This window comes from Callionymus lyra, chromosome 4, assembly GCF_982586985.1.
Source record: "Callionymus lyra chromosome 4, fCalLyr1.hap1.1, whole genome shotgun sequence".
In the NCBI taxonomy this organism is placed as follows: Eukaryota; Metazoa; Chordata; class Actinopteri; order Syngnathiformes; family Callionymidae; genus Callionymus; species Callionymus lyra.
In genome coordinates this window covers 18403608-18424163 of record NC_141821.1, presented here as the reverse complement: position 1 = coordinate 18424163, position 20556 = coordinate 18403608, and the positions used below count along the sequence as shown (strand labels likewise).

The 20556-nt window shown below is 37.1% G+C and overlaps 1 protein-coding gene across 2 annotated transcripts in view; it reads left to right on the top strand.

Annotated features, from left to right (window-relative positions):
• cntnap2a (contactin associated protein 2a) overlaps positions 1 to 20556 on the top strand; it is a 283671-nt gene that overhangs the window by 155738 nt on the left and 107377 nt on the right. For both annotated transcript variants that reach the window (XM_087789051.1, XM_087789050.1), the window contains exons 11-15: positions 7847 to 8009; positions 13901 to 14007; positions 15734 to 15853; positions 19544 to 19659; positions 20289 to 20373. In XM_087789051.1, the coding sequence (XP_087645177.1) occupies positions 7847 to 8009; positions 13901 to 14007; positions 15734 to 15853; positions 19544 to 19659; positions 20289 to 20373 (591 nt within the window). The remainder of the gene's footprint in view (positions 1 to 7846; positions 8010 to 13900; positions 14008 to 15733; positions 15854 to 19543; positions 19660 to 20288; positions 20374 to 20556) is intronic.

Below are 20556 nucleotides of genomic sequence, written 5' to 3'. Positions count from 1 at the left end.
GTGTTCTCAGGTGGATAATTTGTTAAGAAAGCAAAATAAAATCATTTTAAATATCCGCTGCCACCAATTGAAAAAAAAAAAAGCTTTTATCTGCTCAGATTGCATTTATAATCATCAATATTTTTTTTTGGGAGCGATCAGTCCACATCCATCTCGATATAAGTAGAAGTTTAGACGGTTTTCTTCTTCAGGAAGATGAAAGACACAATTAGCCTACCGGCATACACACAACCACTCGCGACAAAGGCCTAATATACACACCTGCAGCCACAGCAATCTGTCTGAATTAAGGGCATGCCGGGTTAACGATGCCAGACACCACTGTTCGTCTGTCGGAGGATGGTCTACGTCTAAGTGTGTGCGCCACCTGTATGAAATTACTGTAACCGAGAGAGATAGTTTCCACTCTGATGGCTCTGCAGGGTTTCAGCCTCCCCTGTCTGTCACACAATCATCATTCCGGCAGTCCTGTTCGTGAAGGTCCAACTCACACATCACAATGCTGTCTAAATACATTGATCCAAAATGATTTGTTATTTTAATAAAGTTGCCCTTAGTTAACATAGAAATTAAATAAGATATCCTTTAAAAGTTATCTATTTTTCTTCCTTAAGAGAATATATATTGCCCTGACTATGATCCTAAATTTAGTGCTGCTCTGAAACGAAACACAATTACCGTCCAACAAAAAGTAGCCTGTTACTTTTTAACCGGGAAGCTCATGATGACAAAGATAATGGGTAACTACTGCCAGATGACTGTTGTGAGGGGCCATCATGCGAAAAATATAACAGGAATAAATGTACTGAAGGACGGAATGGAACAAAAATCAACTTCTTTACAAACTTTTACTATGCCATGATATTAAAATTTGAAAGAAAATGCCATTTATTGTTTAATAGAATTCCATATTCATTTAAATTCATTTAAATTATATTTATATAATTATATTATTATTATATATATTTATATGTATAATGTCTGAAGCTGCACATTGCCACGGACAACATTTTGTCTAGAGTTTAATTTAAACGCTCATATTAAAGATAGTGACGGAAATAGCTGTAAAATAAGTTTCCGTTGCAATGAACAAATAGCCTATTTAAGTTCAAATAGCGGGTGCATGGTGGCACAGTGTTTAGCGAAATCGCCTCACAGGAAGAAGGTTGGCGGTTCGCTTCCAGTTTGGGAGGAAGCCAACTTGTGACCTTTCTGTGTGGAGTTTGTGTGTTCTCCCCGGGCTTCCTCCTACAGTCCAAAAACGTACTTGGGGGAAATTGTCAGTAGGCATGAGTGTGTGTTGAATTTTTGTAAGTCTTTGTGCTTGACATACTAGTGTCCTGTCCAGAGTGTCCCCCAACTCTGGCCCGAAAGAAACTGGGATAGGCTCCAGCCATTGGATTCCGACTTCTTCTTGTCCAACTTGTGTGAGAAACGAGTGACTTTGAGCGACACGTCAAAGTTTTCCAAACAAGACAGACGAAGACGGGTCACAGGAGAGAATGAGGACATCAGAGAGATGAGTGGTAGAGTGGTAAAGAAAGATGGAAGGAAGTACCAGAAAGTGGGACAAGGACAAGTGTGAATAAGAGAAGTAAGATAAATACAGCTCAGAGACAGGACGTACTAAAATATGATGTAATAGAACGCTGAATAAATCATACAATTGCTACTTTACTGGAACCTTTACGTCAACGCCTCCCTTGTCTTTGACTAGTCTGAGCAGACGTCCCATTGCCAGGGACAAGAAGTTCTGCGTGGTAGATGTTGGCACAGTAGCTACACGCAGCAAGACTTGTTTTCAATGTGGATTTTCCACATTTGTTCCAAGTACAGTTCCCTTTCCTGAATTATGATCAGCACAGTTTCTTGCACACCTTCATAAAATATTGCTTTCAAGGCTTCAATTAGTTTCAGTAGATGACTAACACACGAGCGTGTGGGAGCCAAGGCAACAGCAGAGCATCTTGGATTCTCTTAAGCCATGACTCATGAACAAATGTTATGTTTTATCATGCTTTTTGATCATGTCACCATCTCAACAAAAGCCAATGTAAGCTTCACTATTGAGCCAGCTCTTGGACACTTGGTTGGTATAATGAGTGAATGTCGTTTAAAATACTAGCCAACAAAAATAGTTTTTCCCCTTCAGGAGCACTTTCTGTTATGATCTATGTTATTCAAGTTTTTGAAGGTAATTGTAATTAAAAATACAAACAAACAAAGACAAAATTCTCATTAATGATCCGGTAATTAGAAAACCGAATGAATGATTTTCTCCCAAAGCTTGTCTTCATCTACGTTACAAAACAATCGCGGAGACAAAAGGACCTATTTAGTCTAACAACAACAAAAGTTCAAATTCATTTTGAAACTTTGTGAATCGTGAAGGCTCATCACTGACACATTTAGCAGAGGTTTTTTTTGTCTTTTTCAAGGATGAACTGTCTTCAGAGATTATCTACTGATTCATTTGAGCAGACCACGTTTAATAAGCAATAGTGAAGTCCAGAGTCATTTCTGACTGAACATCTAGGGCAGGTTCTGGGATTCAAGAAAAAACAGTTTGGGGTCTGTCCTGAAGTTATTTTCACCTTTCCTTGTAGAAAGTGACAGCATTTTTACTACTGTGACTCCTCGAAGGATTCTCATATCACTAGTGGAAAAACTGTTCTATAGCAGATACTGTAAGTGATGACTCAAACAAGGACAGACCAAATGTACCTGCACCTGTGTCAAGAATTATGCTTGGTTTTGAGTACAATAACTCCTGCATTATGTCAATATAAATCTTCAAGATGCGTTTTTTTTTAAGTTGGAAAGTTAATAAGAAATGGATTTTATTTTACTTAGTTGAGAATTTGTCTGTCAAGTTCTTGTGTCAGTTTAAGAGGTTTTTCAATTTCTACTACAACTGCAATAAAAAAAAAAGTAAGTCATCTTAAATGTGAAAAAAAAGAGATTTAACTCGTTCAAAAAATGCACAAGTAAACAGCCATGAAGTCGAATTGAACTCATGTGACCTGTATAACATTGTACTCATAAAAGGTTTAAGGACACGCCTCTAAATCAACAAATAAAAGATAATTCACTCAAAGTAAAATGTCTACTTCAATGCAGGTTTAGTAGTTACAAAATAATACAGTGAGTGTATCAATGATGGTCTGGCCTTTGGCTTGCCCTCAATTACTCACTATGATGGCTCGGCTTGATTAAGTTGAGAGGCCAAACACATTAAAGCACCATAAAAGATTTCCATCAGCACTTTAATGGAGCTCAGACCTCTCTTCTACAGTTGGCTTCACTGGTGAGAACAAAAATGCAACTAGCTTTGTTGTTGTTAGTTTAAAACTCCATTTGACTAAAGCCTCTGTGATTCAAATTGTGACGTGTGTTATTTGCGAGGAGAGATGGGAAACATGGGGGTGTCTGCTAATAAAAGAGGAGGATGAAAACCAATGAATTCCATGGACATGGTGAACTAGGGCATGAGGAGAATAGGTGGTTCTAGGGAGGATGATTGAGGCAGGTTGAGGAGGAGGAAATGGATCTGCAAAGAAGTTCATTTATTTATAGTTTTTCTTTTGCCTGTGATATTCCTGAAGTCATCCAGGAGTTTCTTTACGCATAGTCGGATACAGGATCATCTCATTCCTGATGATACTGGACTCAGTAGATCTGTTGTCTTTTTTAGACAAGTGTTGCGGTATTTTTAAGGAATGAGGACTCTCAAACAGAAGTTTCGTTTTCAAAGTTTGTTTTACTCATTGGTGTGTCAAGCGTGACACACCATATTTCTGGGTAAATCCGTTTTCTTTTTATAAAAGAAACACCTTTTAGGCAGTTATAATAAATATAACAAACCAGTACTGGGCCAGAACCAGGGATAGAGGACCACTGGTTATAGCGCAAGATTATTTGTGTATATTTTACAATGCGTTTCATAAAATAAAGTTGGTAAAATGTATCTGAGACTTTCATTCCAGTGAGTTTTTCTTTAAATGTGAGGGATCTAAGTTCAATGTATTTTTCCAAGGAAACTGAGATGGAAGGTTTTTAGAATTCACCTTAAGCTCATGTCACCTTGCCCTCAACTCTGCTCTTCTTCTATATTACTTCCTCCTTTATTTTCTTATCTCAATTTTACTTCATAATCTTGTTTCATTTATTCCTTCACAGCCCATTATTTCCTCTTTCTGTCTGTCCTTTCACACCAGCACACAGCCTTGACCTGCTTTCGTCTTTGTTTAATTTTCACCTTTATATCCTTCCTTCCCCCAACTTTTAGAGATGGCTGCTTTAAGCCAAAGCCCATTTCACGCAGAGCAGCTCCCCACTCTTGTCCATGAGCTTACGGAAATTAGTAAGCGATACAAGACATCCGCAAATTGGATTCCCATAAGTGGGAGTACATATAGAAACTGGGACAAACTTGTTGGGATAATAAAGTTCACAAAGTCGTGCTTAAACTCTGGGTGTGGTCGGATAGATTATCTTTAACAGGATTATTTAACAAGAGTTTCATTGTAGCTAAACAAGTATCGTTTAGCTACAATATAAATTGGTATAACCAAAGTGCTAAATTATATAATATAAAATACATTTTTAAAAAGAAGATATGTTTTGTATTGCTTTGGTTTTCGACTTCAATGTTAGTGTGTGTCCATTTTATGAATGATTTTTCCAAATTATGTCATGCTTTAGCTTAGAAATATAACCTTGTATTTTAACACGGACAGTGTCAAAACTCCAGTTATCTCTTCAAATTTTGTTCGGTTCAAAGATTCTTGTTGAATACATATTTAATTGGTCCGCATTTGTTGAAATGAGTATATTTAAAAGATGTTCTGCTCTTGTAAAATGTATCACGGTTATCATTCATCACTAATGCTAATGATTTAGTATAGTAGAGTCACTTCAACAATGTGGTCAGTCCTTGCAAATCTTCACTAATCAACCTTTATGTTTCTGATACATCTTATTTTTTACTACTACTACTTAAAAAATTGTTTTCAAATTGATCTATTCTTTTGGCCTTTTCACAGGAAGAGATGAAAGGTACCTGTATCTTGACTTTGCATCTATTTCTAAGCTTGAAGACAAATAATTGAAATGCAATGAAAATCGAATTCCGATATTTCAACGTTCTTTACCTTAAACCATTAAAGATTAAAAAATAATATCACATAACGTCTTTGATGGTCTTTATTTATGGTCGATGTAACATCTGCAGTTTAGTTAAGGCACTTTTCCCTTATCTGGAGTAAAAGTATGTTGTTGTTAGAAACCTCAGGCCAATTCCTCATGACTATGGAACTGCCTTTAACATCTAATTTTGTTTGATAAATCTGCTTACTTTTCTATCTCTCAAAAAGTGGACTTCCATGTTGAGGTCGTAAAGTTGTCAAGAATTAATGAAATTCATGTGACCAGAACGGTCCATTACGAAGCACGGACAGTATAGTCATCCCATGTGACACATTCAGAACTAACTACATGAAATGTAAAGTAACAGATCAACCTTTGATTGTGTTTAGTTAGTGCTAGACACCGACACAACCCACAGTGAGAACATACAAACTCTATGCATGTCTTTTCCAAACCCCAATTTGAAGCGGGGTCTGTATCGAGCTGTGACTGTGTCGCGATGTAGATCCTAACTAACCACAGCATCACAGTGCTTCCCACTACAAAGGCCGAACTTCAGAGGACATTTTCATCATGAAATACACTATCTTGACACTCTGGCCCTGGGGGTGATTTGTTTCAGTCACTTTAAGTATCTTTGTTAACATAATGCAAATATTTAGTTATTTTCTCTCATCTTGGATGATTAATATTTAATAGTATGGATACAGTTTTTCATATTAGCTGATAGAAACTGACTGCTGAATACTTAGCTCTGGGTGAAAAGCAGCAGGTGGTAAACATAGTTGCACATTTTTCTCTGTTGGGACTGTGAAGTTGGCAACAGTCTTGAGATTTACTTGCCTCAAAATGTATCCTTCAATCCATTTTGGGCTGATTAATGGTTTACCTGGATTGAAAGTGAATGTATGCCCTCTAAATATACAGTAAGTTTGTTGCCAATGTGTCCGGTGTGTGCAGACTGAACCACTGCTGTTTTTTTAAGAGCATTTGTTTTGGCTCAACAGGGAGGCTCTGACAGCGTGCCAGTGCGACTGCAGGGGATTATGCTTTCTGTTCCACAGTCTGGTGCCTCCTGAGATATATTGTTTGAAATGGTGCAATTAAAGTCCCACTATGTAATTACACTTTATCAAATGGGGAAGATAAGTGTTGAGATCTTGGTGTTTTTTGTTTGTTCGATTTTCCGCAACTGCTTTGTTCAAGATGTGAAATATGAGCGGAACACTTCTTTATTATCTGCAAACCAAAAATTTTACAAGCAGCCAAACAATACCCTACAAACTCCAAGTGGTTCGAAAGCGAGTCGATTTGACTGTGCAGAGTAACCATGACCTGTGGCAATGAGAATATGTGTGTTTTAGTTTTTTTTATTTGGGATTTAAAAGTAGTACATTTTCTTTTTCATTTTCATATTTTAACATCAGCAACAAAGCCTTATTTTCACATGTATCCCATTAAATTGAGTTATTGTTAATTTTAAGTAAACTTCTGAAATTAAAAGCATGAATAAAATAGAAATTTGAGTTTTTTCTGCATGTCTCACTGGATAATTTATCTATTTTAGTGTAATATAGATTACGGTTAATCTGTTTATAATTATTAAAAGATGTCTTTTATTATCCTACTTGACAAATCCCTGGTATTTTAATAGTGGTTCATGATCCTAGAATATATAAGATATGTACATAGTATCTGTGACTACACCTAACTGTTACTGAATCACAGATTTAAAGGCAATTAAATTCAGCCATCTCAAAATTTGCAGTTTTCCAATTAATTAAGATGCAGAGTTCGGGCAGGCTGAATTATGGTGTGGCGATAAAACCGCATCCATTTAGTCAAGGCTAGGACGGCTATTCTGAACTCACTTAGCAAATTTTTGAAAGCTTATTAACAGGTAGATAATCAAAAGGGAAATGTGGGGGGGTGGAGAAATAGTGTGTTCATACTAAAATGAGTGTTTAAGACTCAAGCAGATTTTCGACTGTTTGTTTCAACTAAGTGTGTACGTGACTTCCAGTCTTTCTGTAGTCAGCCTCAAGTGGACACCTAATGAACTGCAGCCATTTATCCCCTTGCTTCCAAATTTGCCTCACTTTTTAAAACCAGATGTAGCTCTTTTCTCACAAATATACATAAATATCTTTTTCATGAAAAGAGGACAATAAGAAGGTCACTAGTGCACCGATAAAATACAGTAGCTATCATGAGTTGTCTTGGATCTGCCCTCAGAAAGATTTTTAAAGTCATAATATATTAAACTAACTTCAATGACAAAGTCAAAGAAAAACACTTATTCTTTTTACCTTGCCTCGTCCTTCATTTGAGTCAAGGCTCAGCAGCACTTCTTGATGGCCCATTGACTCTTGTCACTCATAAAAGCCTGTATATTCTACAGCATGGATGTATTTTGTTCCATTGTAGTCGTGCTGTTGCATTAAAGCTAATAGTCCCTCCAGGTAACCTCTAAAACAAGAGTGGCAATGGGGGTTCATGGTTGAACACAAGGTGCTCACTTCTTTGTCAAGGCTGCTGTCATCATTTTGAATGTGTACTTCAGCTGATGGTCCTTTCATGATGTGTTTTAACCCATCCATCAAGACACGTTTGACAACAACCAACATGCCTTTAAAACCAAGCAAGTTTAAATGCCTCGTTGGGTTAACATCTCACATGAGGCTATTTGTTGTTGCAGGTTATTTCCTTCAGACACTGTTCCCGCCCTCCAAGCGTTCGTTTCAAGGATGCATGCAAGCCATCCTCCTGGACGACCAGCCAGCTGATCTGCCCGCTGTGGAAAAAGATGGCATGGGAGTGTTTGAGAATGTCAGCTTGGACATGTGTGCCATAATCGATAGGTAAGAGTCAAAAGAAGGCAAAGCACCATTGATACAGTCTAGAGATTAATCCAGAGTTCAATACCATTCCAGTAGTCTAGGCTGTTCTAAAGCTAGTTAAACGTAATAGAACAGCAGCTCTCTGCAGTCGGTTTGAAGACAACCATGGCTAAAACAAAGGAGCTCTCTGAGGACCTGTGTCTGCGTACTGTGGCAGATAAGAATTCAAGGAAGGGCTTTAAGGCCATATCTAAATATTTTCACAGACCAAAGTATAATTAAAAAATACAAGATGCTCCACGCTGTGAAAATCTCAGAGGATGAGGTCGGAAGACATGCTGGGCACAGGTGAACACCATGCCTAATGCATTTAAAAAGTCACAGTGTTGGATGAACACAAATTCTGTAGCCAAAGTAAATTACAAAAATATAACATGCCGAGTATAGCATTCTAACTCCCATCCTCTAGATCAAGGTATCATGCTGGTATTTTGCCCTAGCCATTGAGTGCTCATGGCAAAAATGAAATGTAAAAGATGAATTAAAGCTGTATAGTGAAAAATGGGGAACAGGTCAATGAAAGAATGTACTAGAATAAAAAGTGAAAACAAGAAAATAGGTACATTTGATTCGTACCGTATGACGATGCTGTATGCTAGCTCTTACTAGCGAACGCTGCGACCACCTGATCGAAGGGTTTAAATACAGCTTGGAGCTTTTTTTAAAGTTTCAAGGCCTTTAAATACTGAATTATGATGGGAAAATATTTAATATGTAAAAATTAAGCATATAGACATGATGCAACCAAGAGGAAAACAGCAAAAATAAGCAGTATTTTTGGAATAATTTAAAGTGTTAATTAGCAAATATCATGTAAAGTGAATAAAAGCCTGGTCTTACTCAAATGAATTGATTGATTTAGAAGGAAACTCCTCTGCATCTATCTATCTATCAGTCTGTGGTGGCAAGTGTCCTGTTTTATGCTGTGGTGTGTTGTGGTGGGCATGTATTCAAGAGGAGTGTCAACAGGTTGGACAGGTTGATCAGAAAGGCTGGATCTGTGGTTGGCATGAAGCTGGACTCACTGGTGACAGTTGCTGAGAGGAGATCACTGGAGAAACTACTGTCCATCATGGATGATGACAGTCATCCTCTGAACACTGTCATCAGTGAGCAGAGAAGCAGATGGAGTGCCCAAATGCTCCTTCCCAGATGCAACATTAATAGACTCTATAATTCTGAATTTGGGGGCAGGAGTGGAGTAAAATTATTATTGATAATTTGATTAATTTCCTTTTGAACTTTGTTCTTTACACTTTCACTTACTTCTTTTGAACTTTGTTCTTGTTCTGTTAGTTAATAACTTGGTGTGAATTGGAACTTCCCAAAGGAGATCTCCAGAGGGATTAAATAAAGTCTATCTAGTTATATTCATATTCAGATATGTTTTCAGGCCAAGGCGTCTCACCAGTGTATTAACCAAACAACAAAGTTTACTTGTTTCGTCTACAACTATTTATGTCACCTGCGAGACATTTAAAAATAAAGTTAACCTTTGTGTTATCTCAGGGCCAAGGTGATCCAAAAGCCTGAAAATAAATGTGTTTGTGGTATCCCTTGCCTTGTCTCTCTGGGTCAAGGATGAACGACGTCCATGGCTTCTATCAATACATATGCAGTGGTGAAGGTGCTTCATCTTGACTCAGAGACAAACACATTTGTTTTTTTTAGGCCTTCGGGTCACCCTGACCCTGAGAAGGGTTAAGTCAGAAAGGAGTTTGAATAAACTCATTTATTATTATCATCTTCGAAGCACACACACCACATCCTCAGAGATGATAACATAATCTGTGTTAAACAAAAGCTGGGAGTAATTTCCCCGGATCATCTCGTTTGAGTCAACAAGCCCGTAAAGCAACAATTAGTGCACGACCTTGTGTTGATTGGACCAAATTTCCCCTGAACTGAGTCGTTTGTTTTCATGTCAGATTTGTCGATAACACTTACCTTCATCAATATTCTTGCCAAGGATGTGGACAGTGACCGCCACTGCTTGATTTAGATCAATTTTGCCCTTTATTGAGAATGACATCTGGTGTCGCGGCCATCTTTTGCAACAACAATGTTTCAACAACAAGTGTGTAAATGAGTATTCTGACTTTGCTTGGTTATAATTGTTAGATAGTTTATCACTTATCACTCATGGTACAATTTGTCTGTATTAGCAAACGATGGCTACTGTAATAAAATTAGAATAAAAAGTACAAATTATTTGATTTCGATCAAATACATTATGTTCCAACTCTCAATAGAACTCATATCTGCAACATCATCCTGTCCTTGCACCTTCTATCATGTTTTTTATCAGTGCTTGTGCTCTACACACAGGTTAAGTGTGTGCAATGTAACCAGCCAATTAACTGTAAGGTCTTTGAACACGGCTCAATAGCCTCTGTTTGACCTGCAATTGATCAATGCTATTCCACTGTGAGAATCTATTTAGGCTGAATAAACAGCAAAGGGTTAAATGCATGGAAACATCTCACTTATACCATTTATACCTTTAAGCCATGTTGTTCCTGAACGTCTATGTTTATGTTTCAGTCGATAATAATCATCATTATCACCTGTCATGGATGCAAGTTTGAAAGTCGACCAAACTGTGTGTAAATATGATCATAAAATAATTATAAGTCTGGTCGATTCAATTATGGTAGGAGAATATGAGGTGCAAAACCATTTAACCCGTCTGTTATCTCAGGGTCAAGGTGACCCAGAGGCCCAAAGACAAATGTGTTTGTGGTATCACTTGCATTGTCTATGGGTCACCTTGACCCTGAGATAATGCAGGGGTTAACAAACTTCACAAAATGTTGAAACAAAAGTATAATTGAACCAATTTCCAAACCTTGATACGAAAAGAAAGAGAATTCAACACATTTACTGAAACAAATGAACAAAATGTTTTTACACTAGGGTTTGTAAAATATATTTGAAGTAGTTTGTAAATCAGTTTCCTGGAATTATAGCTTTGTTTAAAAGTATGTAAGTAAGTTATATTTGTAGAGCGCCTTTCTACACCAGGGTCAGAAAGTGCTTTAACAATGAAAACAATAACCAATTAAATATATGCGTGCAAAAAAAAAAAGACATATAGAAGACAGATAATAGTTTTAGGGATTAACAAAAAAATAAACACTTCTCTTAGACTATATATGAAAATAACACTTGAAAACATAATAATAAAAATGATCAAATAAAGATATTTTTGAGTGTTAAATATATATTATTCAACTTTAATCTAAATAGTTATTAGGTAAATGTACAAATGTTAATTAACTGCAAACACCTTTAACGTTGTATCAAAGTCAATAAAATATTCATGTAATATTCCTGTAATACATCCCTATTGTCTCTCTTCTGTGTGGCGACCGAACAGGAAAGGTTGAACAAGAGAAATGTGTGTGAACATCGGAATACTCTTTCTGAGTGTCTCTAGCACTCCAGTCGATACCACAACAACAATAAAACGACAATGATAATCTCGTTCCCTCTGGAGATTCTTATTTTCCTCAGTAGTCAAACTCTACATGGTTTTCCCTCCAGCCGGCTTTCATATTAAAATAAGTTTGATTCATTTAAACATCCAGCCAAAAATACTTAGAGGACTTAGAGAGATGTATTTTGTTTGTTTCCAAAAGAATATGATAATCCCAGTGTGTTGTGCCCGAGGACTCGGTCACATCAGGACACGGGGATATTCAGCACATGTCACTTTGATTTACTTAAGGATTCTGCTGTAATGTAAAAGAAAATAGGAGGAAGGGAAAAGGAATTAATGGGTTAGAATTGTGCTTAACATCTTTAAACCCGTTCCTGTACCGTCTATAAGTGAATCCTTGCAGCCGCTGTTCTGTATTTCTGTGATAAATTAGCTCTCGGTCCATCATCCATCTCAGTCACCCACTGAGCATCTGCTGGGATCATTTTCTACTGGCATTTTTTATCAAGATGTTAATGTGCAATTGCTCTTAAACGGAAAATGAATGGATTTGTTTTATCTGCAATTTTTCTGTTCATGTAAATCTTCAGAATAAAATGTTTGCAAAAATGTCCATCGTTGAGCAGATTTGCTACTGAGCAAGTGATAGAGATTTACACTGTTGTAGGTCTAGCTAGTAGCTCATTGTTTTTTATCTAAAGTTATTCAAATGCTAATTGAAATTATATATATTCTTAAAAAAAGTAATGAACAGAAGAAGATTCTCCCTATTCTTCTGGTTATGCATAAGAATTTTTTCTTTAGCCGGGATTAGACGTAATTGTAATTTACTTAATTATCTTGATGACCTTTAATGAGCCAGAAAATGTTTTTGTCATTAAGTTTTGTAGTCGAGGGTCTTTAAGCTTCTTTATTCTATCAGTTGCAAATTCAACTATGCTTATATTTGTCAATATAATTTGTTTATATTGTAATATTCCAACTTAATCAAATACATAGATGTTCTTTTACTTTATTACTGTATTTACTCATTAACCGTAGTTCATGTATATTACTTTTTCCCGATGATACATTATAAAAATGAACAATCGCAGAATGTCTTGTGTCCCTCTTTGAGTGCTGCCCAGTTGATGCCATGGCGTCCTGCTCAGTTTTAGATTGCCGATTTTATCTCCTGTACTCAAACTGCTCCCCGCTGGAAAGTCTCAGGAGAAATTTCTGTGAACTTTGCCGAAATGTCGGTGTCTCATGTTTGTCATTCACATTCGTGAAACATTCCCCTTTCCCACTCTCTTATTCCTATTAGTGGTGTGAATGTATTTTCCTGCCAAGCCTGCTTCCCTTGACGATCCCATGACAGACAGTAGCACGGAGCCAATGTTTGACAAGCCATCGATTAATCTCAAGAGGGATTTAAATTTTGACTGAAAAGTGGAAATCAGGCCTCTTAGCTTTGTGTTGGATTCATATATTCAATGTCAGTCACCCCAGTTTGTCAGGCTGTTAGCAGTCTAAGAGGTCCCCCACCTTTTCTGCAGCACACACCGTTTTAATGTCAGCATTATCGTAAGGTACACACTTTCTGATTTAAAGAAAAAAGCAAAAACAAAACAACATACCTGGCAAAAACCTTTATGTTAAGTGCATGAAAATGACAAATCACCATATAGCTGAATCAGCTAGAACCCTGTACGTGTTGTGTATCTGCAACAAGATGTTTAAATAAAGTTGGTGTTTTACAAATTATTACTGGTTTAGTTTTTGAGGAGACTTGACTGAAACAAGCGTTTTGATATGTCAAGAGTCAAAGGCATTCGAGAAAATCTGGGCTTTTTTTTTTTCAAAACACCTTTCAGACAGTAATTATCACTACTAAAAAATAAAAATGCACAATTTTTCTTTCTCTACAGCTGGTATGAAATGTTTTACAGACCGGTAAAGGTTGAAGATACAATCAAGATGGTGTTTGAGAGAGAGGTTCTTAGAATTCTTAATGGCTTAGAATGTATAACATTCTCCTTTCTTGGTTCATCATTTGGGCTCCGGCTATTGAAATATTATCATTAAATACATTTAATGTATTATAATAAATTAATATTCTAGTGAAAAAATCCATCAATTGACAATCCTCTTCATAATGAAGTATTTAGGACAGTATTGTAAAAGAAAAACTGCATAATTATTGCCTTCAAATTAACAATATTTTATTTAGTTTGTATTCCGATAATGATCAACAATCTTCGGCCCATACTCTTCTTATCGGCTAATTGAACTCTTTTTTAAAAGTTTAAAAACATAAAACTAGTCATTACGTCAAAACGTTAATTTGTTTCACTTGCAGTCGTTCTGCGATGTGCATGATAACAACGGCCAGATAAACAAAGAGAAAAGTTTTGCTGTTTCTCACCAGATGTATGCCCAATCACTGCGAACATGGCGGCCACTGCAAGCAAACATGGGACAGCTTCCGCTGCACTTGTGACGGGACCGGCTACACTGGTGCAACCTGCCACACGTGTGAGTACATTTGTTGGTGTGTTGTTGTCCCTCTTAATTCCTCCACATTGCTACACAAGTGCCTTTTGGATTAGGCATTCCTCGGGTTGCCTTTGAGTGATTAAACAGCTTCGTTTTCCAACGTCGCACAGGGACAGATTAACTTTTGAAGTGCTCACAGGCCAAGCTTTTGAGCCTGTGTTTTGTTTTAGGCTGACAAGAAGCAATACACCAAAAAATGCAACAGTAAACAAAAACAAACACTATCAGGGCTTGTATTGTTTATAGGCTTTAATGTTTTATACAAGAAAATGTCATCCAGTTGGGGGGAATTGTGGGTCGAGTCTTTTCCTCTGGATGGCTGATATTTTCGCCTTTTCTCATCTTCAGTGACTGACATGACCTTGTAATACAGTGAGCTCTAACATATGGGGATGGTCTGTGTGTTGCAGGACAGCTTTAAGGTTGTTGAACTACACTGTTGAGGAAGAAGTTTGCTTCCCCTTTCCCTTTCATTGCGAGCTCTCAATGTTCATTTTAACCCTTGTGGAGATGAAACTCATGCGATATTTAACACGCCAAGTTTGACACTTCAATGACTTAGCTCAGGGTTATCTATTTTATATGTCAGCGAGAGTTTAATACAAGTTCACCGATGGCAGAAATATGCTAGATAAGACCTGTTATACTGTATAGTATTTCTGTTGAAGCTTCATGAAACAGTGTCATGTTGTTTGGAAGGTCAGTAGGTGGCGCCATCAGTTTAACAATGATGTTTCATTAGAACAGTTGTTCAAAACAAAGGAAAATAGTGCAGAGACCGCCATCTAGTGGCCTTTGAAAATAATGCTCTGTTTCATGAAGCTTCATGAGACCAATTATTTTTGCCATTTCACTTTCTCTTGTTTAAATTTAGTCTCACAAATTTGTTTGTACAGTTTTGAGTTTTGACAAAGTTTCCAATGTTTTATTATTGTGACTCAGACTCTTATAATTAAAAAAAAAAAAAAATTGTGTCTGCTGTACTTTTAGGGGCTTTAAATACTGCACTTCAATAGAATTGTGAGAGAGAAATAATCTGCTGATAGTTGGTTAATATAATATTTGCTTCCACGGTTGTTTGAGATTTGCACTCACTGTTGGTATCAATAGAGGTTTATTGTCTTCTCGTTATTGAAGTTTGTTACTTGTATATTTTGTTTAGATTCTAGTGTTCTTGACATATGGTATTTGGATCTCAGTAGTAAATTATAGTGGAGGGTAGATGGGGTTTCATGATACTGTGTCTTTATCAACAGCTCTGTGATCTTTGAACCACTAATTCAATGAATCTTCAAATAATTTTTAAACGGAGAGCTCTGAAAGTTGTGACACTATATCATGACACTAGTGATGTAATGATGAAGCTTCATGAAGCAGTGTCACGGTGTTTGGAGGTCAGTAGGTGGTGCCAGAGTTATAAAATGATGTGAGGTTTCATTGGAATATTTGTTCTAAACAAATGAAAATTGTTCAGAGATCGCCATCTAGTTGGCTCAGAAATAAACACACTGCTTCATGAAGCTTCATCAGACCATCAATAAATTATACTTCTTATCAACCCATTCCTAGTAAAATGGTATTGCTTTAAAGAAAAATCCAAATGTTAAAATAAATGAAAGTAATATAAGGTTAAATAAAAAACTTGTCTGGGTAATATCTGCTGTGAGTAATACTTTATGTGTTTCTCGTCGTCCTTTTTTTGCAGCCATCTATGAACAATCATGTGAAGCCTATAAGCACTTGGGAAAGTCATCTGACATTTACTGGATTGATCCTGACGGCAGTGGACCACTTGGCCCTTTAAAAGTCAACTGCAACATGACAGGTATGTGGTGGAGTAGCGCTTCACAAGTGTCCTCCTGAAGGTCAGTCTGCGGACAACTCGAGAAGAACCTTGTTTACTGGAGTACACAGAGTTGCCCAAGCCAACTTGTAATCATTCAGTTTTGGTTTACACCGACTAGTTTTCGCCAGAGAACTATCATCGTATATGTATCATCGTATTATCAACGACGAGATCCTCCTTAAAACACAGAGCACAACAAATCCTTTTTCTTCCCCCTCTCCCGCAGGTGCAGACAGAATGTTATGTCACAGACTAAATGTGGTGTTTAATAAATGAACAGACGCTGGAGAGAAAACATCTCATCATTGCCACCCCTTGTCTGGGGCTTCATGCTCTGAGACGACAACACAGCGACAGAGAATCTGTTTTTCTTTTTAAAAAAAAAAACATTTTATTCAGACACAACCTGAAACAAATATCCAACCTCATTTTGTAGACACACATTTTTTCATGTGCTTTTACTCAAGATGGAGAACATAACTCTTGTCCAGACACACACACACACGTACAGTATATATCTATCTATAGCTTCAGAGACACGACATTCATTTCATATCGTGACACAAATAGTTCATCAGGAAGCTTTAGATAAGAGTTTACATCATTGCAAATTAGAATTACTGTGACTTTCATGTAATTAAAGTAATTGCAACGATGAGGTCTAATGTTTTGTTTACCCAGAAGCCACTCTTCACCCTTTCTAGTCCGTCTCCGCTGTAATTTTCTGTCAGACTTAAGTAACGACTCTAATAACAACTAGGTGTGAAATATCTTTTGTTCAGACTCACAGCAGTGTAATGTTCAGCTCCCAGCTCTAGACTTTCTCACCTCTCCTAACCCTTCTATCCATACACACATAGTGATGACCAATTTATTTTGTTGTATTTTTGACAGCTTCTAGACTGAGACTTTTGAATGAATTTTATTCATGTGATGTCTATAAGCTGAGTTAATTTAATCCTTCTACCTTGAGTCTTTTTCCTCTCTTGATGATGACCCAGGCTTATTCACTGCCTCCGCTCCTTCCTCTGCATTGTCCTCTGGGTCCTCCTCTGCCGTCTCCTCACCTCATACAGCAGAAATATGTTGATGCATCACTTTTAATTTCATTATATTTGTATGACCTCAAATATCTGACAGTATATTTTCATATAGTGGAGACCAGGAATCACAAGCCATTTATGGCAACACAAGTGTTTCATGGTACTCCATTTGAGGGACTCCATCTGTATACAATGCCAGAAAATCTCCCTTAAACAACAAAAATTAAATCAAATTTGTATCAAAGATCTGAAAAAAATACACCCCAGGCTGCTGCTTATGGTTGCCCGTGGTCTAAAGAAGACAAACAAGGGGCATAGTATTAGTGGTTCTGCTTAACAATGAGGACTATGATGATGTTATTTAATTGGGTTCTGTACAACAGGCAAAAAAACTGACGTTTAGAGTTTTGATGGTGTGAAGTGTTATCTGAACCTGAGATCTCAGCACAATTTGCCCCAAAAAAATATGTGTCTTTATATCTCAGCATACAACCAAACATCATGGACAATTGCCAGAGGCTAGAATTTATCCTGGAAGACACCGTGAAGACCAGATGCAAATAGATAATTTAACCCCTTTTGTTTTCGGGTAACCTTGACCCTGAAATAACACATGTGTTTGTGGTATTCCTTGTGTTGCCTCTGGGTTGTTTTGAATGACCTCTGCATATTTATTTCTGGAAGCCAAGGATGTAGTTCCCACACATTTGTTTTTGGGCGTCCGGGTCACCGTGACTTGATTGATGAAGTTTTATCAATTGTTTTCTTACTTTTTACTATATAAACTGTGAATAAATTACAATAATTCACTTTCCAAATGATTGTGTGTTGAGCAAGGCTGCCATGTTTGTTCCACTTATTCACGTCTTCCACTTGTGATCTCATAATAATATAATAATGGTTATGTTAAGTCTCTTAAAATAATAATAATAAAAAGTACCTTGACAAATAATTAAATGAAATAAGCATGAACTAACTTTATTTTGAGGGATGCATGGTACTTTAATAAGGCACTTATTTTCTAGAAAAATAATGCGGCCCCGGTTTTTATGAAAAACCAAAGTCCTTCTGTGAGCTGCTTGTTGCATAAATACTGATTTACACAAGCCGGAATACAATGTATACATTAACATGCTTTATCTCCACTTAGGCTTTCTGTTGGCATCTCCTCTTTTTATCACTTTTAAAATGTACAAAGCCAGCACACTCCTTTCATCAGTAGTATCATGATTTTGTTGATTTTACCTTTTTGGTTAAGAGCCTTCTAGCACTAACACACACCTGTCCCAACAACATGCGCACACTCATATATAGAGCAGTAAATAAATAGTCTGAAACACCCTGGCACACTCACGGAGCAAAGGCAAGGCTTTTAATGAAATGTCACTGCACTCCGGGGCTGGCCCCTTAGTCACGCTGAATACCAACACTCACCTATGAAATGAGAAGAGATTTCTTCTACCTCCGCACACTGGCTTACACACCTCCGACTGCTGGAACACATGCAGAACCAGACGCATACATTTCCGGACTGTGACCAAGCAGGAAGCATTCAAACCCTTAAAAAAAAAAGGGGGCGGAAAGTCACAACACGTTCGTTCTGTTGCACATTTTGTTCAAGTTTGTTAAAGCCAGTACCTTAGAAATGAATTTTACTCAGCTGTTTGATGATGACCTTTAGCAGATTCATCAAGCAGCTGTAGATACGATCATATGCCGTACATAAAGTTCACCCAAAAATAAAATATCATTAATTTTCTTCTCACCAGGCAGACATATATGGCTCTTTCTGGTTCTTAGACCAAAAAGACACTTGAAAACTTCCAAATACTGTACCTTCATATTGCTCACCTGAAATCCCTTCTGCTATTTAATTTCATTCGGAACAATTACGCATGTCGAGGCTTCAATACAAGAAGGGGATTACAGACGAGCAGAATGGAGGTATTTGGATGTTTCTAAGTGAATTTTTGGACAAATAAAAGTATGCTCTGTTCTGTCCTTTGGACATATGTTTCTGCCCATAAATAATAGTGATGTGCTGGTGAAGCTTAATGAAACAGTATCATGTTGTTTAGTGGTCAGTAGGTGGCGCCATCAGTTAAAAAATGATGTTTTATCGGAATAGTTATTAGACTGCCATCAAGTGGGCTCAGAAAATAAAGACACTGCTTCATGAAGCTTCATCAGAACATCACTAATAACGAATACACTTTTATTTTCATTAAGTATCCTCCACCTTAATCCAATTTTGTCGGTTTTCCATCGCTCTATTTCCTCTGGTAACCTCCAACGTTCATCGACCAATGTTTCTCTTATTGTGTCTAAGCCTCTCATATACTCTTCTCTCTACTTGTCCTTTCTGGTTTCTCTCAATGAGTACTTGAGAATGTGCCACTCTGCAACTGTGTCTTGGGCTTTCATCTCTCAACCATAAAACATGTACAACTACTGTCCTAAACAGCTTCCCATTCACTTAAAATCTAAATGTTAATGGTCTATCTCGGATAAACCTTCTTCAAACCAGATGAAACACATAATGTCCAATGGTAAACTATTTTCATTTTAATGGTTGCCCTGTTTAATTCAAAATGTTTTTGTTATGTTTCTGTGTCTGTATATGTAGTGGACAAAGTCTGGACAATAGTCACAAACAACCTACCACCTAAAACCACTGTGACAGGATCCAGCAGAGACAGGCGGACCATCCTCCAGGTCAACTATAGCGCATCAATGGAACAGGTAACCCTAGTGTAACTTATTAAGCTCTTAGAAAAACCTGTGAGGTTTGTCGACGTCTCTTTATCAAATTTAAAGGAGCACTTCCGGCTCAGGAAGCACTTGCGATATTTCATATGAACATACATTTTTGCCTATAAATCTAAAAAGAAAAATATTCATTTGAAATTAATCCCAACACTTAGTTGACCTAAGAAAGTAGAAAATGAGTGAACTATCACTTTAACTATGTCAATTTATCAATCCTTGCCATGTTACCCATATTTTTTAAACAGAAGTACATTTCTATAAATATATCCATTTACTTTACAGGATATAATATGTTTTCCTGCGCATCCAACACAATGCTGACTTTTAAACAACTCTGCAGTTTCTGGTAGATTTTCTGTAGTCAGTCAATGTTCAGTTCTGGAGTCAATGCCTCCAAATATTTGCAGTGATTTATTAAAATGTGTCGGCAGACCGCTGTTGACAAGACCTGAGAAAATAATCCTATTGTTTTGATGCCCTTTTTCCTCTTCGTTACCATAACCGAGTAATTTTGCAGCTGTAAAATTTTCCTGAGCATAAAATTTGAGCAGTCTGCTCGCAGGAGATAAAAAAGCTTCACATATCTGTGCTCGTGTTTCCAGGTGACAGCCATCACCACCAGCGCGGAATACTGTGAGCAGCAAATCGTCTACAGCTGTCGGATGTCCAGGCTGCTCAACACTCCAGGTAAAAGCTTCTTTTTTTTTTGGATGACATCTTCATTTTCTGCCAGGGGACTCCTGGGTAAAAAGTTATTAATGCCTCTATTGGTTCAGGGATTTAAAATCCTGCCCTGAGTGGAGCAGTTAAAGTATTTTTAGGCCTTGTTCACAAGTAAGGGCATGAAAAGATGGATTGGTGGAGAATAAG